We start from the raw sequence: 24,690 nt of genomic DNA on the forward strand, positions 1-24,690 counted from the left end.
CTGATTTGGATGCAATCACAGCAATTGCATCCAAAGAGGTGCAGTCGCCAGTCATCAGGGACAGAGAGAGCACGGCTGGGGACAGGCCACCCAGGGCGCCCAGGAGGCCCCTTCCTCACAGCGTCCAGCGACATGTGGCGTGGCCTGAGGACAGGGCCTCCGGCGTGAGAAGCAGTGGAAGCCCCCACCGGTCTCCCACCTGGTGACAGCCGTGGCAATGCACCAAGGAACGAGGCCCCTCCGGACGGGGTGAAGCAAGCAGCTCGGGATGGCGGGTGGTGCTCGCCTCAGAGGCTGCCACACTTCGCCTCGTCCTCTGGAGATACTTTCGAGAGTTCTTGCGCCAACAGGCTCTTAAATTTCTTCATCCTGCCATCTGGCCTTTGACTTGCTCATTTTTCGCTAGCAGCCTCTCCAGGCACTCTTTGGTGTGGACCTGGGGGTTTCAACTTTGATCTACATAGTCGAAAACTTCTAACGGTGCAGTGATAGCATGCAGCTGCTGCCTGCACTTATCAGTGTCCTTAGGCCAGTAACGATGAAACCCAGCTTCTGGCTGAGCCCGGCCTGGCCGTGATGCCGAGCTGCCGGACATCCTCCACGAACTTCTGCAGGTGCTCCTCCAGGGAGCCTGGCCCACCTCCAGTGCTCCACAGCCAGCACCGCCTTTTTAAAAAATATTCTGTATTTTATTCAACCATTTTTCTTAGGTTGGACATTTGTGGTGTTTATATAATATTAAGTACGATATCATTTTGTTTTTGTTTTTGTTTTGAGGAGGTACTGGGGATCGAACCCAGTACCTACTACAAGGTCTTGAAGATGTTTCCCCACATTTTCTTCTAGTAGTTTGATCACCCTGACATTATATTTAGGACTTTGATCCATTTTGAGTTGATTCTTATATAGGGAGTGAGATAGGAGTCCTCTTTCTTTCTTTTGGTTATATACAGTTCTCCCAGCACTACTTGTTGAAAAAACTGTTTTGTCCTGTTAACATGGACTCGATAGGTTTGTCAAAAACTAGTTGATTATATAGGTGAGGGTTTATTTCTGGACTCTCAATTCTATTCCACTGATCGATGCATCTATCTTTATGACAATGCCATGCTGTTTTGAACACTGTAACTTTGTAATATGTTTCAAGGTCAGGCAGTGAAATTTCTCTCACGTTGCTCTTTTGTAGAATACTTTTGGCTATTCCGGTACACTTTCCATTCCAAATTAATTTGGTAATTGCCCTTTCTAATTCTGTAAAGTAGGCTGTTGGAATTTTGGTTGGTATTGCATTGAATCCATAAACAGTTTGGGTAGGACCAGAACTTTTTAATCACGGGCTGGAGGCCTTTAACAGCTTCCTCCTTGAAGGGATACTGCTTAATTGATGGCGTAAGAAGAGGTTTCCTAGTCTACAGGGGAGAAGTTAAGTAAACAGCCTGGAAATCTTGATTTCCCATTCACTCCTCTTATTAGGCACAACCGAGGCTAGAGAGATGGCAGGTTGGAACCGCTCCATGTTAACTAATAAATTAACAATCTCACCTGCCAGGTCTCACCCGAGGCTCCTCTGGGCTGACGGCTCGCAGTGTCACCGAGGGAGCCGCGGGCTGACGGGCTCGCAGTGTCACCGAGGGAGCCGCGGGTTGATGGCTGGCAGCGTCACCGAGGGACCCGCGGGCTGACGGCTCGCAGTGTCACCGAGGGGGCCGCGGGCTGACGGCTCGCAGTGTCACCGAGGGACCCGCGGGTTGATGGCTTGCAGTGTCACCGAGGGAGCCGCGGGTTGACGGCTCACAGCGTCACCGTCGCCGAGGGAGCCATGCCTGCCTCCGCCCTCCCCTGGGGCAAGGCCCTGGGGGTCCCAGCCGCGAGGCAGCTTGGAGCCAGGGGCCACTTTGAAGCAGGTTCCCGCTGACCTGGACGCCTGAATCCGGGTGGCCCTGAGGTGACAGGGTGCCTTCACTGGTGGCAGCTGAAAGGTGCGCCTGTCCCTGGGTCTGCTCCCGCTTACCTGTTTCTCCTCGCGGCATGGTCTTGGGTGTTGAAAACTGTGAGGCTGTTTCTAAAAGGGATTCACAGAAGTTCAGGGACCCAGGGAAGGTTTCTGTAGCTTCCTACGGATGTCCAAGGCAGACTGGCTGGTAAATGATCCCAGGAGGACCTGCTCCTCTCTCGAGTCAGGATCTCCCAGAGGGAAATTTTTATCGCCTCAAACGGCTTTCCTTGAAATAAGGCTGTGTTCTCATCCTGCCTCTGAGTAATTCCCCCAAGCTTACTATGACTGACCAGCTTGACAGAGCACAGCGCACTGCCTCATCCCTTTAAAAGGACCTGTAGCCACATGGTCTCTGGCCCTCAGATCTGCCTGTCCCTTCCTTCCCTCCTACATAGGAGGTTTAACTGGAATTCAAGGTCCCATACAGAGGCTACTCTTGGCTTTCCTCTAATTTGTACTATGGCCATGTGGTGTGGTAGGAAAAGATCAGCCTCTTCCTTTTCATTTTATTTTTTTTTGGTTAGGAGGTACTAGGGATTAAACCCAAAATCTCGTACATGGGAAACAGGTGCTGAGCCACTGAGCTTACATCCACTCCCCAGTGAGAGTTGGTTTTCTCATTCATTTTGTTTTTAGGAGGTACCGGAGATCGAACCCAGGACCTCCTGGGTACGAGGGAAGCAGGCGCTCAACCACTTGAGCTACATCTGCTCCCTCTTCCTTTTTAGACCATCAGTAGTCAGGTTGTCCCGGTTCCTGAGAAGGCACCCCAATGAGGGGTCTGCTGGAATGCTGGAGAAGCCGCCCGTTATCCCAGGGGAGAATAAACACGTTCATCAATCTCAGTGGTGCGCCATGCCTAGACCTGTACGGAAACTGCTTGCCGCCCCGGGTCCCGGGTCCAGAGACCTTCTCGCCAGCCCAACGCTCTAAGTGGCCAGAGCCGCACTCGCTGGGCATCCCCAGGGACTCAGAGGTCTTGGGAGGTGTCTGGGTCCTGTTCCCAGACCGACGCTACCAAGCTGGACTTCCTCCCAAGGACAGGACTGGCTAGAGACCCTCCTTCTGGCCTACTTTCGAGGAGGTCTTAGGAAGAGAGTTCATTTGATGGTCACAGCCAGGGATTTGCAGTTAAACCTGACTTTAAGAGGCACATTAAGAAGCTACAGACTGATTGTTCTGCGGCTTGCAAGCAAATGGCCTCAGGGGCTCCAGAGGTACTGGATTTAGAGGACGCTTAGGGCTTCCCAGGGACTGAGTAAGGAGCAAACCTCTGAGCACACTCCAGGGGGAGAGTCTCAGGGGCTTCGCTAATAAAAGAGGACACAGACAGGCTCCGATTAAAGACTCACCAACCTTTGTCTGGGGGTTACTTGCCTCTTTGTCTCCTGGCTGGCTCACCAAATACTTTAGCTGAATGTTCTAGGTTTCTAGGTTCTTGGCTATGTTGCATAAAGAAATTTAAGGACACACCACACGGTAGACAAGGGAGTAAAGCATTGATTAAGAAAAGAGAGGGAAGCGGACTTGGCCCAGTGGTTAGGGCGTCCGTCTACCACATCGGAGGTCCACGGTTCAAACCCGGGGCCTACTTGACCCGTGTGGAGCTGGCCCATGCACAGTGCTGATGCGCGCAAGGAGTGCCCTGCCATGCAGGGGTGTCCCCTGCGTAGGGGAGCCCCACACGCAAGGAGTGCACCGCAAGGAGTATGCCGTAAGGAGAGCCGCCCAGCGCGAAAGTGCAGTCTGCCCAAGAATGGCACCACACACACGGAGAGCTGACGCAACAAAAAGAAACACAGATTCCCGGTGCCGCTGATAAGGATAGAAGCGGTCACAGAAGCACACGCAGCGAATGGACACAGAGAGCAGACAAATTTTAAAATCTTTAAAAAAAGAGAAAAAGGACACACCTGAGACATGGGTTCCGACTGTCCTGCAGGGTGAGACATGGGCATGGGGCCCCGGGGTGGCCTTTTTAAGGCCTTTCCCCCGGCCCCCTCCCCACATGAAGGCGGTATCTCGGCTATTTGCTGTCCTGCTTAGTTGCCCTCCCTTCACATGCCAGCTTCCAGAAGGTGGGCCTTCTATGGGGGACACCTGGGAGTTTCAAATGGGGCTGGGTCACCGGGGTCTTGGGCGGGCTTCCAGTTGGAATGGTTACGGCTCTGTTCTCCAGTCGCTGCCTTCCCTCAGGGGGCTTCTGGGTGGGGTATCGTGGGTATGTTCAGCCCAGCGCTTTCCCTGTTTCCTACACTAACCTGCCTCACAACCACGGACAAAGTAAACTTACTAATGTAGTAATGAATGAACAAGTAACATTGATATAGAGACAATGGTTACCAGAAGCTCGGAGGAAATAATAGGTGGAACGTCAGGCGTTTTTAGGGCATTGGAATTAAGTGAAAACCACAGCGTGAGCGATAGACCTTGGTTAGTAGAAATGCTTCAGTATTTATTCATCAATTGTAACAAATGCACCACACTATTGTAAGATGGTATTAGTAGGGGAAGATGTGGGAAGGGGCGGGGTATATGGGAACCCCTTATACTTTCAATGTAACTTTTCTGTAATCTAAAACCTCTTTAAAAATAAAGTTGTTGTTTTTTTAAAAAGCAGGGAAAGAGATAGAAAAAAAAAGGAAGACTATTTCTTTTAAAAAAGAGAGAGAGAAAAGATAAAACAAAAAGCCCTGGAACTCCGAAGCCAACCAGCTGCTTTCCTTTCCCCATAATGTCAACACTCCTTTGCAGCATGAAGAAGCTGGAAAGATCTGACGTCCAGATTATCCCCAGGATTGGGGGTTTTACATAACAGAGCGGGAGGTGTAACTGAGTGTTAAGAATTAACAAATAATTACAATTACCAGATCATTAAGTAGGTGCCATTATATTATAAAATAGCAAAAGGTTAATACCTGAAACCACTGACGCTGCTAGAGCAGCCGCACCATTTATGGTTACTCTAGACTTAGCCTCACCCTTGTGCATGTTGACTGTTGCGGTGGTGATTCTAGATTGAACTCACCCTTCTGTACACTTACTATCTGGATGATAACCGCTCCACCCACCTGTCGAATATCCATATGGAAGACCTCGTAACTGACCTTTGTTCTGGATCCCACATTCCAAATCCTTGTGGCTGACCCTGGTTTGCCACTCTACCCTCGCCTGGCCCTTGAATGTTTATTAACGAGGGAACCAGTAGTCAGCTCCCCCCAATCATTCATTAGCACCTTGATGTTACAAAATACCAGAATTTTGGGAGGCAGTTTGGGGCTGGAAGGCCGCTATGCTCCAATGCTATTGCAATTAATAAAATTCTTTCTTTCTTTGGAAACCTCATGTCTCTGGAATTGGCTTTAATGAGACGGGAGGTCATCAGAGAGGTTGTGCTTATGCACGTCTCAGCAGGATCCCAGAGACAGCCAAAGGAGATACAGCCCCAGGTAGAGGTGCTCCTGAGGGCTACGGAGACACCCAGGTCCTACGGTCATGGCAGATGGCTCTGGAGCTCATTGCTTTGCCCGTGGGCCCTACTTTGGAGTTTGTGCTCCTGAGTGTGATGGAGTTTGACTCAGATGTGACCTTTCTACACATGCCTCTTCTGACACTTTCACTGAACCTGTGGTTGGTGCTGGGGTTGGTGTATGCTCAGGAGACTTGAATCTCTGGACTGTCCATGTGCCAGCTGGGCCCTGAGCCTCAGCAGAGTTGGAACACCTACTCTCCAGTTCATTGGATTTACCCAGGTCAGCTAACAGGGAGGTGAAGATGGTCAACCACCACACCAGGGAACCGAGAGTCTACATTTGTAAGGAGGAGAATCTCATCCATCAGCCACATAAGATCTAAGCCCCCTCTTGATCTAGAGGTGGAGTGGACATCACCATCCCAGGGTCCACAGGATAGAGGAATAAAACATGGATTACAGTGGACTTACTGGAATCTACTACTGAATTATTGTGACTCTAGCAATGGAAGAAACTATCATTGATGTGGAGACAGTGGACAAGGGAGTTGCTGAAGGCAGGGAGAGGGAAAAAAGGTGTGATATGTGGGCCTTTTTGGGACTTGGAGTTGTCCTGAATGATACTGTAGGGACAGATGCAGGATGTTATATATCCTGCCATAACCCCCTGAATGGACTGAGGGAGAGTATAAAGTACAATGCAAACTATAACCAATGCTGTGTAGCAGTGCTCCAAAATGTATTCACCAAATGCAATGAATGTGCCATACTGATGAAAGAGGGTATTGATGTGGGAGGAGTGGGGTAAATGGGAACCTCCTTTTTTTAATGTAACATTTTACGTGATCTACGTATCTTTTTTAAAAAAACAGACAATAAAATAAAATACAAACCTTTATAAAACAAAAACGCACGGGTAGAAAAGAACTCGAGGCAGGTTAGTATAGGCAAAGAGGGAGGCTGGCTGAGATTTGGCAGAGAACACGGCTGTGAGACCCCGCCAGAAAACCTCTGCTACTAAAGAACAAAGCTGGAGAGACCCTGGGAAACTCTGGCCATGAGGTCCCATCTGGAACTCTTTTGGGGGATAAAAGGGAAGCCCCAAATAACTCCAGACAGGCCTCCCACTGGTCCTGAGAGCTCACAGGTGGGGATCATAAGGGACCCAATCAGCCCAGCAAACAGCTGGGGCCCCTCCCCAGCATTAGAAAAGGGGAGAAGGGGAGGTCACAGAAGGCCTAAGGGGACCCCGCTGCGCCTCATCTTGCAGCACTCCTGCAGCCCTTGTCTTGGACGGTGTGCTGGGCCCTCGCCTACCCTGTGGCCGGCCCTTAAGTTCTTTTATGTCAGTGACATAGGCAGGAACCTGGAGGCCCAGAAAGAGCCATCGGCTAACAAACCTGCTTTTGCCCGGTGACATCCAGGGTTCTGTCTGTGAAATCCTTGGGCATAATTTTCCAGGAAGACCCGCCTTCCATCCTTTCCCTGGTGTGGCTGGAAGGGTCAAGGGGCTGTTGCATAGAAACAGCGTGGGCCACACAGACAGCTGAGAAAGGCAAAAAGCAAGAAAGGGACTTCATTTCAGTAAGATCTTCTTCTCGCCCAACGCCCGTCATCCATAATAAATTCAACCTGTAAGCAAATAGGAAACATTATGAGTGAGATTTTCTTGTTGTCCTACTAGGTCTTAAAAAGCGGGAGTGTTTGACAATCACAGCACATCCCAATTCCGACTAGCACAATTCAAGGTGCTCATTGGTCCTGTGTGGCCTGACCCCACAAACCCCCAGAGGAACTGAGACCCCCGCAATACACACACACACACACACACAGGCCCCCCCTTGTCCTGCCCTGGGGCTCGTCTCAAGTTGCTCATTGGCCCTCTGTGGCCTGACCCCACAACCCTCAACTCACAGAGGAACGAGACACACACACACACCCGGGGCCCCCCTTGCCCTGCCCTGGGGCTCGCTGGCTCGCTGCCACCCGGCTCTCCAAGGCGCCTGCGCCGCGCGCCCGGCAGGCCCCGAAGCCCCGCGATCCCGGGGTCCCTGCCTCCCCGCGCCCCCCGCCCCCCGCACTGGACGCCCCGTGGGCTCCCCCGCGGGCGCCCCGCGCCTCTCCGCCACGCGGCCACGTCCCCGCGCGGCCCCCGGCGCCCGCACCCGGCAGGGGCGGGCCGGCGCGGGCCCCGCCTCCGCGCGCGGCCGGGCGGTCTCGCCGCGCTCGGCGGCCGGGAGCGGCGGGCGCCATCATGCTGAGCCGGCTCGGGGCGCTGCTGCAGGAGGCCGTGGGGGCGGTGAGGCCGGGGCGCGGGGCGGGCGCCGGGCGGGGCGCGGGGCGCGGGGCGCGCCGCGGGCGGGGACCCCGACCCCGGGCCGCAGGGACCCACCCCGGCGCCCCTGCGCGCCCCCCGCACCCCGCTCCCATTTGCTTCCTTCCCGGGCGCGCCGCGCTCCCCAGATCCTCTCCAGATCGCGCCCCGCTCCTGCTCCTTCTCCCCGAACGGCTTCCTGTGTTCGCCTTCTGCCCCGCAGCGTCTCTCCCAGTGTCCCAACTCTTCCAAGACGCCGCTGCCCCTCAACAGTTTCTTGGCCCAGTTCTCCCCAAGCCCTCGCTCCCCGCCTCTCCTAGCCGTCCTCTTTCCCCGCTCCTCCCTTCCTGCTCACCTGAGCCTAAAAAGCAAGCGCCCCTTCCCCTTGCTCGAGCCGCCTGGAGACTCCAGGGCCTCATTCAGATGGCACGGGCCTGGCCTGACCCTCCCTTCTCACTCCTTTACTCGGGAAGTGCCGGGACCCTGCCCGAGCCCCCTGCGCGAGCCCGGGCCAATAGGGCCTGGGGGCGTCCAGCCCCCCGGGGGGGTGTACAGGGGGACCTCTCCACCTACCATCGCACACTGCCTGAAGCCAGACTGAGTCAGGACGACCCCAGCCTATGGCGGGGCCCGGAAGGCCGTGGGGAGACGAGGAGACGTACACATCTAGATTTTTCATGTTGCATCAGAGCTTGTCTTTTTGCCATTTCCATTGTGGTGAAGGCTGATCAGAGGGGACCCGCAGTCCGCTTCATTCTCAGAACGTTCAAAGTGCCGGAGCGGGTGTAGCTCGCTGGTTGAGCGCCTGCTTTCCATGTACGAGGTCCCAGGTTCAATCCTCAGTACCGCCTTAAAAAAAAAATGCCACTGTAGAAAGTGGTTTGTAAATTCAAAGCCGTTAGATGGGGATGAGGGGTGGGGGTATGCCCTCTGTTTAAGGTAACAAGGAACCAAGGCGCTGCCGGTAAAGCTAACCATTCTTTTATCCCATAGTAGAAAAACTCCTCCCTGTAACTGATTAGTGTATCACATTGTTGCAGGAGAAACAACCTTGGGTTCCACCCCCTTTCCTGCCCCCCAGTTCTCCCAAACTCCTCGTGAATGACAGCTGACAGCCTGTGAAGAGTGAGAGGCTCCTGCTGTCCACCTCCCCCAGCCCCATTTACACCCCAGCCTGGGGGCCTCCCGCCCAGGAGGGGTTCCAGAAATGATCTTTACTTTCTCCCCTCCCGTGTCGTCCTAGAAGGTGATCCCATGACCTCACAGGGAAATTTGTCTGCACTAGAAGGTTCGAGACGTGCCTGTCCAATGCGGCGGGCGTTTCAGGCCTTGTGGCTGCGGGAGAAGTGGGGGCAGGTGATGGTGGGCGCAGCACGTGGATGGTGTCTTGGAAGTTTGGCAGGCCCAGCATGGTTTCAGGGAGAGAAGGGGACCCCTCTTTTCCTCTCTGCCCCGCTTATCTCAGGTCTAGTTCTTTCCCCAGGCCGGGTCACCACCCCGGTGGGTGGCTTGACTTCATTAAGGAGGAAGAGTGCTCTCTCCTGCCCTCTTCTGACGAAACAGAGTAACACTCGCTGTGGCTCTTCAAAAATATTTTTTTTCTTCAAAAAGAAAGACTGTTACAGATTCTTTGGTCTGGAGTTACAGGGGCTAGCAGGTGCAGATCGTCCTGCCTCTTCTCTCACAGCCTGTATTGGCTAACCTGGGTTCTGGGCTGCTTAGTTTTACTGGATTGTTCTCTGGGGGTTAAGCCGAGCTCCAGATTTTAGGAGACGAGAAATGAATTTTGAGGCAGGAAACCCCCCCACGACAGAGATGGCAAGGTAGCTGTCGCGCTGGCCAAGGGTAGGAGGGCTTTCAAGAGACAAACGTGGAAAGCGTCCTGAGGAGCGTGGAGGCGTGTGGTAAACACTGAGGACTGACCCTGCGGAACTCTGGAGGGGCAGGCAGAGGTCTGCAGCCCGAGCCCGGCCCCGGAGAGCTCAGCCTCCTCCCAGCGATGCTGCTCTGCCGGGAATGTCCTGAGATGCCCTAGGGCCAGTATCTTTGGAATGACCAGGGAGGTGGACTTCAGAAGGGGGCTGTCCCTACAGCCGAACTTGAAAAGAAGACAAGATAGCCTGCTGGGAGGGGAGTGCCTCAAGGTCTCTGCTTCCCTGTTGCCTCCTTTCCGTTATAATGGCCTTCCAGGCGCTTTCTGAGCTTTGGTTTCTCTCCCCCACACGAATGTTGGAAGAACCTTCCTGAAGAATGGCTAGATGTCATCAATCTCCTCCCCACTGCCAACAAAAACAACCCAGGTTCTTAGGCCCCCTACCTTCAATAATCTGTCCTCTCCCCAAACACTCTTTGCAGAGGTCCTTCTGCATGAATTATCATCCCCTCATTTTTTTTAAAAAAAAGATTTTTATTTATTTCTCCCCACCCCCTCATTTGTTTTGCGCTTCCTTGTTTTTAGGTGGCACCGGGAACTGAACTCGGGACCTCCCATGTGGGAGAGAGGTGCCTAATCGCTCAAGCTACCTCATCTCCCTGCTTTGTTGCATCTCTCATTATGTTTTCCTCCTTGTATCTCTTGTTGCGTCATATTGTTGTGTCAGTTCACGGCACCAGCCCATGGTGCTGTCTTGCTCGTCTTCTTTAGGAGGCATTGGGAACTGAACCTGGGACCTCCCATGTGGTAGGTGGGAGCTCAATCTCTTGAGCCACATCTGCTTCCCCCCTTCATTTCTAATTGTCGAAACCCAGTTCTTCGCCTTTCAGTCTAGGCATCCCCTCCTCAGTCAGACTGTTCCTGCTGGTTAGAAGTGACCCCTTTTTTCCAAGCTGTCACTTTCCTCTTCTGTGATGTCACAGTACACCCTTGTAGTTCATTTAGTAAGGTTTCATATTCTTCTCTTGCTGATAACTTTCTTGACGAAGAGGACTAGTTTTTAGTTATCCTGTATTGCTCAAAGCATCTGACATTGTATCTTGTACATGGTAGAACACTCAAAAGCTATTTGCTGAATGAATTATTTAAAGAGTAGATACTCAGAATTTACTGTGTGGTGCAGTAAGTCCTGAGGTGAGAGAGAGCATCGGACTTGGACAGGACTCCCTGGCTCTGGTAGGATTTAGACAAGCCCGGGGGCACAGCGGGCCTCCCAGGCACAGCGGCCCTGGCAAAGGCCTGGAGGTAGAAATGAGTGTGTGTGGACAGGGAGTCTTTGATGAGGCCTTTCTTTTTTCCTGCCAACATTTACTCTGCAAGGCAAGAGAAGAAATGCCCTTTTTTGGGAGCAACTGTTCAGGGCAAGTGGTTGTTATCCATTCAAGGGCCAGCGTGTGGAGATGGAGAGAGCACGGAGGGCAAAGGGGGAGGTTGCAGGGTTTGCATAATCAGAATTCTCCAGGGCCAAAAGAGCAAGGCAGCCAGGGGTGTGGACAGGAGCAGAGCAGGGTCGCACAGCTGGAGGGCTCGGACCCAAGATGGAAGCACCTTATAAGCCTGGCGTCTTCTCAGGGTTATGCCCGCAGGAGCCATCTGGCTGGAACCAGCCTGTCATGGCCTCGAGCACGGGTTTTCACAGACCCTCAGGTTGCGAGGGCTCAGGCTGCCTTGTCTTCTGATTTTAATTTTGCTTTCATCTTCTGGGGCCTCTCCTGTTCTCCCGTACGCACCTCCACGGTAGCAGAACTGTGTCGTGCTGAAATGCTCTGTTTCCCCACCAAAATTCTTCACGCCTCCAGACCTGGGGCTGGCAGTATTTCTAGGAGGGAGGGGTGTCTGGGCAGAGGCGCCAGGCGATCGTCGGCAAGATACGGAGATAACACGCAGGGGACACGGAGAAAACGTGTTTCTCTTCCCTTGGAAAGCCCTGGTTCAGAGCGCCTCTCCCCAGCCGGGTGGAGTGTCCTAGCAACCGGTGAGGGAGCGCCAGCCCCTGGCTAGCGCGTGTCTGCTCTCTCCGCAGCGGGAGCCCAGCATCGACCTGCTGGAGGCCTTCGTCGAGCACTGGAAGGGCATCACCCACTACTACATCGAAAGCACAGGTGGGGCCTGGCCCTCCCCAGCCGAGGGACCTGGAGGGAGCAGCAGGCAGGGGCGCCTGCTCTGGGAGGCAGGTGTCCCAGGGAAGGTGACCTCCACGGGGGGTGCTGATGGAGGCAAGGGCAACAGAGCACCAGGAGGTGGGAAGACGAGGGTCTGGAGACTGGCCTCACCTGGGGGCGGGGGGCCAGGAGGCTGGGCGCTCCCCTGGCCGAGGAGGTAGCGCGCCACCGCACCACCAGCTGCCAGCTGGGTAGAGGAGCCCACAGTCCCCGGGGGCTCGTGCCCAAGGTTTCCTGATGAAAAGAGCAGCAACAAATCACCCTTTCCCCACGCCCTTTCCGTGGTGTAGACTTAAAGTCAGGGAAGAATAGAAACCGAGCCCAAAAACGCCTGGGTCCTTCTACCTGAGTTGACACCCCAGAGAGCTGGCGCCTTGGGGTGCCTGGGCTCGGGGCACTGCACGGTCCAGCTGCAGTCTGCCGCTATGGGGGAGATACCTACAAATATCCGCCAGCTTCCCTTGCCCGCGTCCCTAGCACTACTGCCTGGTTCAGACAGGATGGGGTCCAGCCTACACTTTTCGAAAAGGCTTTAGGGGCCTGAGCCAGCGCCCAAATGGAAAAGATGGACACTTCAGGGCCCTCTGAGAGGCCGAGAGCTGGGACTCTCACCCTTGGCGCGGTGACACTGGGGTTGGATGGTTCTTTGTCGTGGGGACAAAAAAAAGCCTTTGCTTCGCAGGATGTGCGGCAGCAACCCTGGCCTCTGCCCACTAGATGCCAGTGGTAACACCCCCCACCCCCAGCGGTGGGACCCCTAAATGTCTCCAGACATCGCCAGGCCCCCCTGGGGGGAGCAGAATCACCCTCAATGGAGAACCCCCACTTTAGACTGAAGAGCTCTCTCGACAGGAGCCCCACCCCACCAGGAGAATAGACGGCGTCCTGAACGGACTCCGACCCCAGAGGGGTCCTCCCCTGGACCCAGGCCTATAACTTCCAAAACGATCCCCAGACCAGCAGTGTGGGCAGCGGGTGGGCCGGCTGCCTCGCTCAAGATCCTATACCTTAAAGAACAGCTAGGGGGTGCTCCAAGGCCAGCCCCGAAATGCCACAACTCAAACCTCAAACAACTACAGTCATCTCCTGAAACTCGGTTCTGGGTAACGAAAGAAAAATAAAAGGCCCACCAACCAGTTCCTGCCAGCAGGGCCTTGGCATCGGTGGAGCAGGTGCACAGGTTTTTTCTGCCTTGTAGAAAACGAGAGCATTGCCGTCCCCAGGTGTCAGAGGGACGTGCTAGGTCCCAGCAGGTCACATCTCAAGAAGCTGCTAGAACGCAGCCTCTGAATTATACGACAGAGACGCCTGAGCTCAGAATTTCTCACTCGGAGCCCGAGGGGACAGGCTGTCCTGGCAACAGCTGCTGGGGAGAGGGTCACGGGTTCCTCTGGAGGGTTACTAGGCGTCCCTGCTCCAAAGTGCATCATCCCTGCGATAAATCCAAGGCGCACGGACATGTTTCCACCTGCGGGCTGTATCCTCACCCGGAAGGCAGAGGCATCAGCCGTGAGCTGCCATTTCCTCTGGCCTTCTATGCAAACTCAGTTTCCCCCAACACCTTGGCCTATGTCTCAGCTGCCCTCAGGCCCCTGAGCCCCCCAGGGCTTGACCCCAGCCCCCCGGGCACAACCGCCCCCTTCTCGGCGCTGGGAGTGTGTCAGCCTGCTCATCCCCGCCTGCTGAATTTTGGTTCAGATGAAAACACGCCCGTCAAGAAGACGGACATTCCCTGGCGGCTGAAGCAAATGCTGGACATCCTGGTGTACGAGGAGAAGCAGCAGGCGGCCGCCGGCGAGGCCGGGCCCTGCCTGGAGTACCTGCTGCAGCACAAGATCCTGGAGACCCTGTGCACACTGGGCAAGGCCGAGGTGGGTGCCTCCGGGGCCTGGCGCTCGGACCCCTGGTCCTGCCAGCCCCTCCGTCCTGAGGACGGGCTGTGGCCATCCCACCCGGAACATCCCGCCGTCCTCCAGAGGCTTGCGCCCTGGTGCAGTTACTTCGGCATGTCCTCGCCGTCGCCAGGGCTGGAGGAGTGTCCCTTCTTGTTCGGTTAGTGTCCGTCCAGCGAAGACGCGTGGCGCACGTGCCAGGCCGCGTCCCAGATGCTGGGGACGCAGCAGCAATTAAGCAGACAAGAATTCCTGCTCCAGGGGCGCTTACATTCTAGAGGGGAGGAGCAGGATAATCCGATGACTGCATGTAGCACGCTGGATAGTGGCAAAGCTGCAGGGGCATGGGGGGAATCAAATGGCAGAGGGCAGTCAGAGACAGGAGGAGGGAAGGCGGCGTTGAGGAGAAGGTGCCCCCTGAGCGTGGGGCTCCCTCTCTAACGGGGCGCTCTGCTCCCTGGCCCCCAGTACCCCCCAGGCATGCGGCAGCAGGTGCTCCAGTTCTTCAGCAAAGTGCTGGCGCAGGTGCAGCACCCTCTCCTGCACTACCTCAACGTCCACAGGCCCGTGCAGGTGAGGGGCCAAGCAGCCAGGAGGGGCCCAGGAGTGACGGTCCGGGCAAATGGCCCGTCTTCCCTGCTCGCTGCCTCCCCTCTGTTTCTACCTTGCTCCCCTTCCAGAAGCTTCTCCGACTTAGTGGGACGGTTCCTGGCTCCCTCTCGGAGAAGGAGGAGGTACAGTTCACCAGCGTGCTGTGTGCCAAGATCCAGCAGGACCCAGCCCTGCTCACCTACCTGCTGGAGGTGAGCCTCTCTGCGGGGGCAGGGGGGAGGCCTTCTGAGAGGGCAGGTACCCAGCGAGGCCCTCAAGCCCCTTCCCCTGCAGCCGGCACGGCCTGCATTCTCCGGGGGGCTGCGGGTTGGGGTCCCCGCCGTGGCCCGGCTCACCTGCCTTCTCTGCAGGGTAAAAAGATGGTCGCCGGGACGAAGGCAGCCAGAGAGCCCACCGCCCCACCTGCAGGGGCGGCCAGCTGCAGGGACAAGGCCCACCCCCACAACAGGGCTTCTGACGGGGCCCCCGCGCGCTGGGGGGAGCCCTGCGGGGCCGAGGCCTCGGACACCCGGCCGTCTGCGGAGACCGAAGCGCCGGAGGCTGGGGGTGGAGAGAGCAGCCTGGTCACTTCCCTGATGGCGCTGTGCAAGAGCAAGGTGGCTGCTGCAGAGGTGGGGCAGGCGGGGGACGGGGACAGGTGAGCGGCTGGCAGGAGACGGCGGGGTGCAGGCGCACGCCCCTGAAGTCGTGTCCCTGTTCCCTAGAGAAGCCGGGTGGCCCTGAAGGCCCAGGAGAACCTGCTGCTCCTGGTCAGCGTGGCTTCGCAGCCGGCGGCTGCCTACCTGGTCCAGAGCAGCCCCTGCTGCCGCGCCGTCGCCGAGCACCTGTGCCAGCAGTACCGGTCCATGCCCGCCTGCCTGGACCCCGCGGACATTGCGGCCTTGGAGGGCATCAGCTGGAGGTGCGTCCTTGGCCGGGGAAGGCTGGGGAGCCGGTCTTTCCGGCCGCTGGTTCTTTTTGTATCCCAAGCAGCCTGGGGACCCCTGCGGGCGCACCCCTTCCCCAGGTCCCAGCTGCTCCCCAAGGGTCTTCTCACTCTCAAAGGGGATTTCCCACTGGCTGCCTCCGGACCCCACAATCCCGGGTAGAACTGACTCCCAGCAAGAGAGGTGGGAAGGAGAGGGGGCAGGGGCGGCTTCCCGAATGAATGTCAAGACGTAGCAGCAGCTGCGCTCCCTCCTCTCCCGCAGGCTGCCCAGTGCCCCGTCAGACGAGGCTTCCTTCCCCGGCAAGGAGGCCTTGGCCGCCTTCCTGGGCTGGTTCGATTACTGCGACCACCTCATCCTGGAGGCGCACACGGTGAGACGGGGCGGGCAGGCACGGGGGGCTCTTGTGGCAGGGTCGCCCCCCAACTCCACGCCATTGCCTCCGCCTTGAGGATGGGTGGAGCAGGTGCCCGGGAACACGGGCTCTACCCGCCGCCGAGCACAGCCCCGTGCGTGCCCGTCGGTGTTAGCTGCGCAGGCACACGGCTCTTTCTCAGCAGAGAATTAGCGATGCAAAACGCGTTTAAGACACGCTTTCCGACGCCCAGGTTGTCGCAGATGCCTTGGCCAGGGCCGTCGCGCAGAAGTTATTTGTGGAGACCCTGCAGCCCCAGCTCACGCACGTGTAAGCCAGTGTCCCCAGGGCAGGGCTGGGGCGTGGCCCCAACTCCCCGTCCCGCCAAGCCCCTGCCTGTGCCTGAGGCCTCCCTGGCCAGAACCCGGCTGTGGACCCCACCGGCGCGCGTCTGCCAGGCCCGTGCCCGGGCACACAGCGCCCAGCCCTCGCAAAGGCTTCTGTCCGTGGACCGAGCCCTCGGCCACCCTACGCGGCGCAACTCCTGCCCGCCTGCCGCAAGCCCCCCCGGGCCGGGCTGAGGTGCCCTCCCGCCGCAGGTCTGAGCAGAGCATCCTGACATCCACCGCCCTCCTGACCGTTCTGCTGCGTCAGCTCCGCTCCCCAGCTCTGCTGCGGGAGGCCGTGGCTTTCCTGGTGGGCCCCGACGGGCAGCCCGAGGCCCCCCAGGACAGACCCCGCGATCTGTGCGCGCTCCTCATCGGGCACTGTGACCACCTTTCCGACGAGGTAAGGCTGGGGGCCGCTCTTCTCTCCTCGCTGCTTCCCTTCCAGAATCTTCCCCCTTGCAACCCATCCCCCACCCCTGCCAAAGAGATTTGAGTGCTGCTTCCCATTTTCATTAGCTTTTCCAGGTGGTTCTCTAGGAACCCCCTTCCCTCCCGGCCCCACCCCAAAAGTGACACTGCGACTGGTAGCCAGACTGCTGTTGTCACAAAGTAACTTTTTGTGAGAGCATCCTTTTTATGCCCTTTATATTTTGCAAATGGCTTTTATGTTTATTTGGTTTGAGGCTCACAACCACTCTGTGAGGTAGGTGAGGCCGATAGTCCCATTTTACATGCGTGGAAACGTAGGCACAGAAAAGCTACTTGGTTTGCCCAATATTGCACGTCAAATTCCCAACTCAACGGACCACCCCAACTTCCTGGTGGCCACGCCTCGCCCACTCCCCCGAGCCTGCCGCCTCCGCTCTGGCCCGGGGAGGCGCTCCCTGGAGGATGTCCAGGGCAGCCCTGGGCGCGGGCGGGTGGGGGCCCCTGGGTCCCCCGAAGGCCGGGGTGCGGCGTGACGGCTCGCGCTCCGCAGATCAGCATCGCCACGCTGCGGCTGTTCGAGGAGCTGCTCCAGAAGCCGCACGAGCGCGTGCTGCGCAGCCTGGTGCTCCGCCACCTGGACGGCCGCGCGTACGTGGCCTGCGGGGCGCCCGAGCCCGAGAGCTACGAGGACGCGCTGTGAGTGAGCCCCGCCCCCGGGGCCCCCCGCCCCGCCCCTGCGGGGTGCCCCGCAGTCCCCCGCAGCCCCCGCAGCCTCCCCGCAGCCTCCCAGCAGCCTCCCGCAGCCCCCCGCAGCCCCCGCAGCCGCCGCAGCCCCCGCAGCCTCCCGCAGCCCCCGCAGCCTCCCGCAGCCCCCCGCAGCCCCCGCAGACTCCCGCAGCCCCCGCAGCCTCCCAGCAGCCTCCCGCAGCCCCCCCGCAGCCCCCGCAGCCTCCCGCAGCCCCCGCAGCCTCCCAGCAGCCTCCCAGCAGCCTCCCAGCAGCCTCCCGCAGCCTCCCAGCAGCCTCCCGCAGCCCCCCCGCAGCCTCCCGCAGCCTCCCGCATCCCTCCACCCAGGGACCTGGAGGAAGATCCGTACTTCCCCGACGCCTTCGAGGCCGGCTTCCCGCCCTCCCCAAAGCCTCCCCCCGTTCCCGCCACCAGTTCCGACGGGAGAACGGCCGTGACCGAGATCGTCAACAGGTGGGGAGGGGTCCTAGGACACCCGAGCCAGGCGCATCTGGTCCCGTCCTCGGCGCCAGCCCCGACGGGTCCAGCCAGGGGGAGGCCGGCCCCCCCAGGGCTGCTTCCCACCCACGTTTGAGAGGGGGGGAGCCGCGAGCCCAGTGGAGCTCCTCCACCCCCCCACCCCCGGCTTCTGTGCCTCAGTTTCCTCTGCCTGGTTCCTGAGGAAGCCAAGACCTCTGCCTTCCTGGAGGAGACTGGCTACGACACCTACGTGCACGACGCCTACGGACTGGTGAGGGCCGGCCTCGGCCAGCTCCCTGCTCCTCCCCGAGCCCCTGGTGCGATAGACCCGCCCTCGCGCCCCCCCCCCCTCCGCCAATACGGCCCACGGTGCTCCCAGCCCTCCCTCCCTGTGCCGCTTCCTGCCGACCCCCGGCCCCGTCCCCAGCTCTTCTCTCCTCTTGCAGTTCCAGGAGTGCAGCACCCGAGTCGCCCCCTGGGGCTGGCCCCGAGGCCCCACCCCCCTGGATCCCCACGAGCCTGAGCGGCCTTTCTTTGAGGGTCCCTTCCTGCAAATGCTCTTTGACCGCATGTCCCGGATCTTGGATCAGGTAGCAGGTGACCCCGGGGCCGCGGGGAAGGGCCCGCAGGGGTCCAGGCCAGCGCCGGAGAGCAGGGGCGGACGTGGGGGGAGTCAACGCCCCCGGGGTTCTCAGAGCCCTCCCCCCGCCACCCCGACTCCCGCCGGCGGGGAGCCCCATCTCGCCTCTGCGCCGCGCGCCCTGACACGTCTGGCCCTGGGCCCCAGGCGATCCATGACACACACTCCACGGCACCTTCCCGCCCCCGCACACGTTCGCACCGGCGGGCGCCGCGCTGGGGGCGTGCAGAGGCGCTCACCGCCCCCCGCCCACCCTCAGCGTCCCCGCGTCTCCCTCCAGCCCTACAGCCTGAACCTGCAGGTGACCTCCGTCCTGTCCCGGCTCGCCCTCTTCCCCCACCCCCACATCCACGAGTACCTCCTGGACCCCTACGTCAACCTGGCCCCTGGCTGTCGGAGCCTCTTCTCCGTGCTCGTCAGGGTAAGGGCGCCCCGACCTGGGGGTGGGGGCCAGAAGGGGAAGGGTCCGCAAGCGCCTCAGTGGGCCGGTCGGGGGGGCTGGAGGAGGGGGGCGCCCTTGCCAGGGCCAGGGAAAAGTACCCGGTGCACCCCTGCAGCACGGGAGAGCGGGGGGGCCTAGCTAGAGTGTCGCTGGCACCTTCTGCGGACCCCCACTCTAGGTGATTGGGGACTTGATGCAGAGAATTCAGAGGGTACCCCAGTTCCCAGGCAAACTGCTCCTCGTGAGAAAGCAGCTGATGGGCCAGCTCCCTGGGGAGCAGTAAGTAACCAGGGGAAGTGGGTGCCCCGGGTGGGGGAGGGGGAGAGGGGAGGGGCCAGGCGTGCGCGCAGGTGAGGGCAGGAGGGCTGTCCTCTGCCTGAGAGGTGTCTGGCCGCTGGGTCAGGCCCTGCTGCAGTTGGCGCGTCGCTCTGGGCACAGGCTCCCCTCCTCCCAGCCGTGACCCCCTGCCGTCTCCCCTCAGGCTGGACCATCAGACCCTCCTCCAGGGAGTGGTAGTGCTTGAGGAGTTCTGCAAGGAGCTGGCTGCCATCGCCTTCGTCAAGTTTCCCCCCCACGGTCCTCGCCTGAACCTCTCCCCAGCCCCGTAAGGGCAGATCTGAGCCGCCAGGACGACGGGTGGGGAGGCTCCTGTCCCACCTCTACCCAAGGACTGTCCCTGCCTCGTGTGCCCGCCGCCACTCTCCTCGCCGGGGCGGGGGCAGCTTGGCCCTGTCTCCCCTGCCTCTCCAGAGGCCAGGGCTCTGGCTCCCGGAAGTCCTCAGGGCCACCGTGGCTTGTTGACCAGACCACACTGGGTTTCAGGGCGTGGCCGTCCGAGGTACGAGATGCCACCAGAGCAAAAGAGACGGCTTCCCAGGCGGCCCGGCATCCTCGGGGCCTTCTTGGAGGAGCTGGGTGATGGCCAGGTGAGCACCCAGGCCCCGGGCTCTGCTGATTGCTGTGCCTATCGCCCTTCCCGTACTGGCCGTGACTGGCCAGGGCCAAGACTCGTGACTCAAGTCCAGGGGTGAGAGCAGAGGGCCTGAGGGGCTGCTCAGGAACGGCGTCCCAGGAGCCGGGGGCCCCATTAGGTATCACAGAAGCTGCTGCCGCTTGGTGTTTTTTCCCTGCCTTCTCGGCTTGACCCACGGAGAAGAGGCAGCAAAGAGGAGCGCAAGGAAGCCCCCTCCTTCTGCAGACTGTTGCAAAATTCCCAGCCGCCTCCTGGCAAATGCCCAAAGCATGCTCCGCACCCAGGCGGAGGCCGCTGCTAATGAGAGCCTTGATGCAACTGCAGCCTAGGGAGATGGAGAGGTGGGTGCCAGGCTCCGGCTGGTTTCTCCCTGGCGCCTACTGAACCCGTCTCAGCAGGTCCACCCCACCTGGGCAGAGAGGGTCCAAGCCCTGGGGAGGCCAGGCCTTGCCCTCAGCAGTCTGCTCAGCCTCCCCCCCCCGCCCCGGGTTCTCCATGGACTACTCTGGGGGAGCAGGGGTGATCGGGGTACAGCAGGGGCCACCGCAGGCCCCCACAGCCAGGCGGGGCGGGGCTGGGGCTCAGGCAGCCGGCCCTGGTGTCTTCTCCCTGCATGCCCTCTGTGGCTGGGTCTGCCACCCCACCCGCCCCGAATCTGCCTCGACCTGCAGGAACACACAGGCGGTGCCAGGCATTACCTCACGGCAAGGGCTGCAGTCACTGGCTGTGCTCCTGGGCAAGGAGGAGCAGGCCGGAGCCCCTTTTGCTTCCTTTTCCTGCCCATGCCGTTTCTAGAAGCCGGGCACAGGTTGCCAAGGGGTGACACGAAAGAGGAGGAAACTCGATGACCTCTACCTCTCCCGTATTCCTGCAAGCTGGGGAGGGCTCAGCCACCGCTCCGGGAAACACCGTGCACATGTGTGTGAGCACGTGCACAACGTCTGTGCTAACACGGCACCGGGGGAGCGGATCTCTGGGGGCGAACCGTGTCTGGACTCTTGGACTCGAGGGTCTGGGAATCACAGTGCCCCCCCCCGCGTCCTTCAATGCACTTTGGCATTTGTGTGGTGTCTCCCAAGACAGCTCAGCAATAAACGGGTGTGGTTGTGTGGACAGCAGATCTGCTCTTCTCCAGCCTCTGTGTCCTTCTGCCCAGGCAGCCTCTGCTCATGCGGGCCCACCTTCCTCCCCCGAGGAAGACAAGTTCCTTTTCCAGCCCCGGAGCGGAGGCGGGTGGTGTGTGATGAGGTGGTAAACAGACAGGCCCTGGCAGTGCATGTGCCCTAGTCCTCGGTTCCTGCCAGCAACCAGACTCTTGGCCGATCAGCGCCACGTCTGCTGGGCTTCCCTTGGAGGCTGCTAGCCCTCAAGACATCAGAGGGGAACGAGCCACTGCTAGCATCTGCATGTCACTTTCATTTTGTCTGTTTAGGGGGTTCCTCGGATGACTCTCAGTTGTAAACAGTGGGGCTCATATTTTCAAAACTTTGGCCCTAAACCAGGGTGGGGAGAGGGTCTCTGGGTACCAAGAGTACTCCAGGGTAGGGCAAAGCTGCGAACTTGGAGAAAGGGCTGGTCCGTGGCACGCTGCTCGGGGCATGTCAGGATCACCCAGGCTGCTTTTTAAACTCAGTGCCCAGGCCTCAGTTTCCACCAGTTAAATGGGGGTAGAGCCCAGAATGTTCTTTAAAACCCTCCAGGGATTCCAATGTGGGATTGAAAAACTCGGCTAAATTACTAGCGGCACAAACACCATCGCCCCCCTTAGTGGAATGGACAGGTGGGTTCCTTGGAGTATCCAGAGAAGTGAGACAATACCGGGGTTTAGTTCCAGAAGATGTTTGACCTCTGAGAAGACACAGGCCCCTTAGCACGGCCCCGGGGACCAGCAAGAGGAGTTGGCAGCTGCCAGGACAGGCAGGGGAGGGCGCTGGGAAAGGGCCTCTGAGGTTACCCTGGCCCTTGCAGCTAGAACGCAAGTCCATTTGAGGGTTGCCCTGCTTAGTCAGAAATCTGCACAATCTGTATGGCTAGCACAGAATGTACTTTGGCTGTTAATTTTTAGTGACGCTCTTTTGACAAAAAAATAAATCCTATGATTCAGCTGGGCTGAGGGAAGAGGAAGAAAGAGTTTTGGTCTGGCTTGGGCTGAAGCTGTAAAAAGGCAGAGGCGCAAACCTGGGGGCTGGCAAGTGGCAGGGAAGGGAGCAGAGCCCGCGGCTTGAGGACAAAGAGCCTGAGGCTCTGTCTTGTTCTGGGTGTGCAAGCCGTGGCTGCGGTAGAGCTGGGTTTACCGCCCACGTCACACCCCTGCCCAGCAGAGGAGACAAAGCGCACCCCGGGCCCAGGCCTGGACGGACGGCAGCAGGCTGGCCCTGCTGCAGCAGCGTGCCTCTGGACAAGGCCTGGGTGGCTGTCACGGAACAAGAGAAGCAGCTCCTGCCTCTGGACAGAGGTCCCCCCTTCCCGCTCACTTCCTGCCCACAGACACATACAGGCAGCGAAGACGAGGAAGGCAAGGCCCGTTTACTCCACCTGCCGGCAGGACCGCCCCCAGCGCCCCGCTCCACGTGCCCCAAAGCCTTTCCCCAGGTGGGCGTAGAACACGGTGCATATGTGCCCTCTGGGGGTCAGAAAGTTCCCACCTCCCCTCTGGAGTCACCCTTAGGATCCTGAGCCGTGGGCTCCCAGCTTGGCTAAAGGCGCTGCCCCCCTCCCGGTGGGAGCATTGTATCATGAAGGAGAAAGAATCCCCTTGACACCCAGGAGAACCCCAGCGCATCAAGACCCCCAGACTTCCAGCCTCCTGCCTCCGTGCAGGAAATTGCTCCAGCAGCGTGCAGCCTACAGATGCCCAGCTCGCTCCGGCCCCTTCCTATCTGTTGACCGGGATGACAGAAGATTCCCGGAGCCTCTGTAAGAGCTGGCTTTGCAGATCTTCTTCCATCACCTTCCACCAAAAGAAGTTCTCCCCCGCGAACCTTCGGGGGCTCGTCCCCGGCATCGGGGTTCCGGAACGCCACTGTCACCAGCACGTTGAGGCAGACGCCGTCTGACCGGTCCCCTGCCCAGGTGCTGCAGCCCAAGCAGCCCTTTGGTCTCCACGGCCAAGTGGTGCAGCGCCAGGCACTCCCGCAGCAGCCGCAGCACGGCCACCCTGATGCCGCCCCGCTGCTCCGTGGGGGTGAGGCCGCAGGCGGTGACCGGCAAGTGGGGCACCCCCACTGTCCCCACCAACACCCACACCGCCTGGACGCCGGTGAAGGTGGCCACCAGCCGCTGGCAGACCAGGCTGCAGGGCAGCTCCTGGGGCAGCACGACAGGGTGCCTGGCTCGCCGGCCATACTGGGCAGCTAGCTCCACCAGGGGCAGAATGTCAGGGGCTCGCAGAGGCGTGGGCAGGGAGGTGCGCGGGTACCAGCCGGCCTGCAGCGACTCCGCGTCAGCCTCCTTCAAGGTCTTGAGAACTCCACCTAGAGGAGGACAGGGCGGGGGCGGGAGGGGTCGGTCAGAGTAAAAGGGACAGCAGGTGCCACCAGCCCTGACCCAGGGAGGGAGCCCAGAGTTCCTCTGGCTGGAATCCGGCAATGCCAGAATAAGGCTGGCTGGGGGGAAGGGGGCTTCCTGCTCACCCTGCCGCCAGGTGGGACCTACCTGTGGGGCGAGCCAGGAACGCGAAGCGGATCCAGGAGGGGCCCCGCTCTTCCACCGACAGCAGCGTCAGCGGCTCGCACTGCAGCCCCGCCTCCTCCCTCACCTCGCGCTGCAGCGCCTCCACGATGGTCTCGCCCGGCTCCATCCTCCCCGCGGGCAGGTACCAGGACCCGCGGCACTCTCTCTTGGCCTCCTGAATCAGGAGCACCTCGTCCTGAAGGGAGAGAGCGGATCCTCACCCCACCACCCCGCAGGCCGCCTGGAGCCCCCGGAGCAAGCGGCACGGCCAGATGCCTCCCTGGCCCTGAGGACCGCCCGCTCGGTCCCCCCAATCGCCCCTTCCGAGGAGACCCCCTCGAGTGGGTGAGCTGCCCGCGAGACAGGTCCCTGCGTGACTGCTTCCTGCCTGCCTCTGTGGATTCAGAGGCTTCCATTCCAGGAAGCGGCGGAGTCCCGGGAGCTGCTTTGGGGGCTGGGGGTTAGGCCCCCTGAGAGTGAGGGTCTGTGTGCCTGCGGATTTGCCACTATGTGACTGCCACCTCCCCACGTGGTTTACACTGACCTCACTGTTTTGAAACACACGCCCCCACACTAATCCATGGGCCTGACCGCTTCCACCCATCACTGCAGGACCTTGCACAGGGTCGGGCACCAAACAACCTAGAAGGACCCCAGGGAGGTCTTGGAGGCGCTCAACAAACCTTCGAGAGCCCCCTGCCCTCCGGGCGCTGGGCTACAGATTCCTGTAAAAAGGGGAGAAGTAGGCCCTCCTCTCAAGGCCCTGCCACACAAGGAACAAGTTCTACGAAGCTCCGGGGCCTCAGTTTCCCCCTCTGTAGGCAGGGACCATCGCGGGGCTGGGCCGCAGCCCCCGCCCCCACCCCGGCGCGGGGGCGCGCGGAAGGGCCGGTGCTTGGCGGACCCGGGCGGGCCCCCGGCGCACGGCGGCGGCGGCGGGGGGCGCGGGCCCGCTCACCTGCTCGCTGAGGAACACCGCCAGCACCACGTAGCACACGTCCCTCCGCAGCCGCACGGCCGCCGCGGGCGCCTCGGCGGGCGCCGAGTCCCAGCCCCGCACGCGCGGCCCCCGGCCCCCCAGCACGGCCGCCAGCGCCCCCGCCAGCTCCTCCGCCGCCATCGCGCCCCCTGCTGGGCGCCGGTGGGGGGGGCGCGCGCGGGGACCCCTCCCCCTGAGCCCGGGCCCGCGCGCGCCCGCGAACGCGGAAGGGCCCGGCGAGCCCCGGCGCGGAGAGCCCGCGCGCCCCCGCGGCCTGCCTCGATAGGCCGGCGCGGGC

At 59.9% G+C, this 24,690-nt stretch overlaps 2 protein-coding genes across 5 annotated transcripts; one reads left to right on the plus strand and one right to left on the minus strand.

Moving 5' to 3' along the window:
• The first annotated feature begins 7,678 nt into the window (after window positions 1–7,678).
• FHIP2B (FHF complex subunit HOOK interacting protein 2B) lies at window positions 7,679–20,859 on the plus strand. 4 transcript variants are annotated; one of them, XM_071212697.1, is made up of 19 exons: window positions 7,679–7,767; window positions 11,739–11,817; window positions 13,576–13,748; window positions 14,238–14,342; window positions 14,450–14,572; window positions 14,732–14,977; window positions 15,086–15,282; window positions 15,572–15,680; window positions 15,916–15,992; window positions 16,262–16,451; window positions 17,031–17,176; window positions 17,555–17,680; window positions 17,867–17,957; window positions 18,133–18,276; window positions 18,607–18,747; window positions 18,947–19,047; window positions 19,250–19,372; window positions 19,591–19,694; window positions 20,537–20,859. In XM_071212697.1, the coding sequence occupies exons 1-18, from the start codon at window positions 7,723–7,725 to the stop codon at window positions 19,685–19,687; spliced, it is 2,313 nt and encodes a 770-aa protein (XP_071068798.1). In that variant the 5' UTR covers window positions 7,679–7,722; the 3' UTR covers window positions 19,688–19,694; window positions 20,537–20,859. The 4 variants fall into 4 exon arrangements, with proteins under 4 accessions (XP_071068798.1, XP_058146028.1, XP_058146027.1 ...); XM_058290045.2 differs by having other exon boundaries at window positions 14,732–14,992; window positions 20,537–20,673; XM_058290044.2 differs by lacking the exon at window positions 20,537–20,859 and having other exon boundaries at window positions 14,732–14,992; window positions 19,591–19,817.
• Window positions 20,860–22,482: 1,623 nt separating this feature from the next.
• NUDT18 (nudix hydrolase 18) lies at window positions 22,483–24,675 on the minus strand. The gene is given in 5 exon segments (XM_004460231.5): window positions 22,483–22,715; window positions 22,717–22,803; window positions 22,805–23,214; window positions 23,396–23,609; window positions 24,372–24,675. Coding segments are annotated over 5 exon segments (972 nt in total). The 5' UTR covers window positions 24,534–24,675; the 3' UTR covers window positions 22,483–22,616.
• Window positions 24,676–24,690: the final 15 nt, after the last annotated feature.

Source organism: Dasypus novemcinctus, chromosome 29, assembly GCF_030445035.2.
Source record: "Dasypus novemcinctus isolate mDasNov1 chromosome 29, mDasNov1.1.hap2, whole genome shotgun sequence".
Lineage (NCBI taxonomy): Eukaryota > Metazoa > Chordata > Mammalia > Cingulata > Dasypodidae > Dasypus > Dasypus novemcinctus.

Bases quoted from the DNA above. Each gene is read 5' to 3' on its own strand.
- FHIP2B (XM_058290045.2), top strand. From the start codon at position 7,723: ATGCTGAGCCGGCTCGGGGCGCTGCTGCAGGAGGCCGTGGGGGCG. The intron at 7,768-11,738 runs GTGAGGCCGGGG...CTCTCTCCGCAG, and splicing joins TGCAGGAGGCCGTGGGGGCG to CGGGAGCCCAGCATCGACCT. The intron at 17,681-17,866 runs GTGGGGAGGGGT...TCTGTGCCTCAG, and splicing joins GTGACCGAGATCGTCAACAG to TTTCCTCTGCCTGGTTCCTG.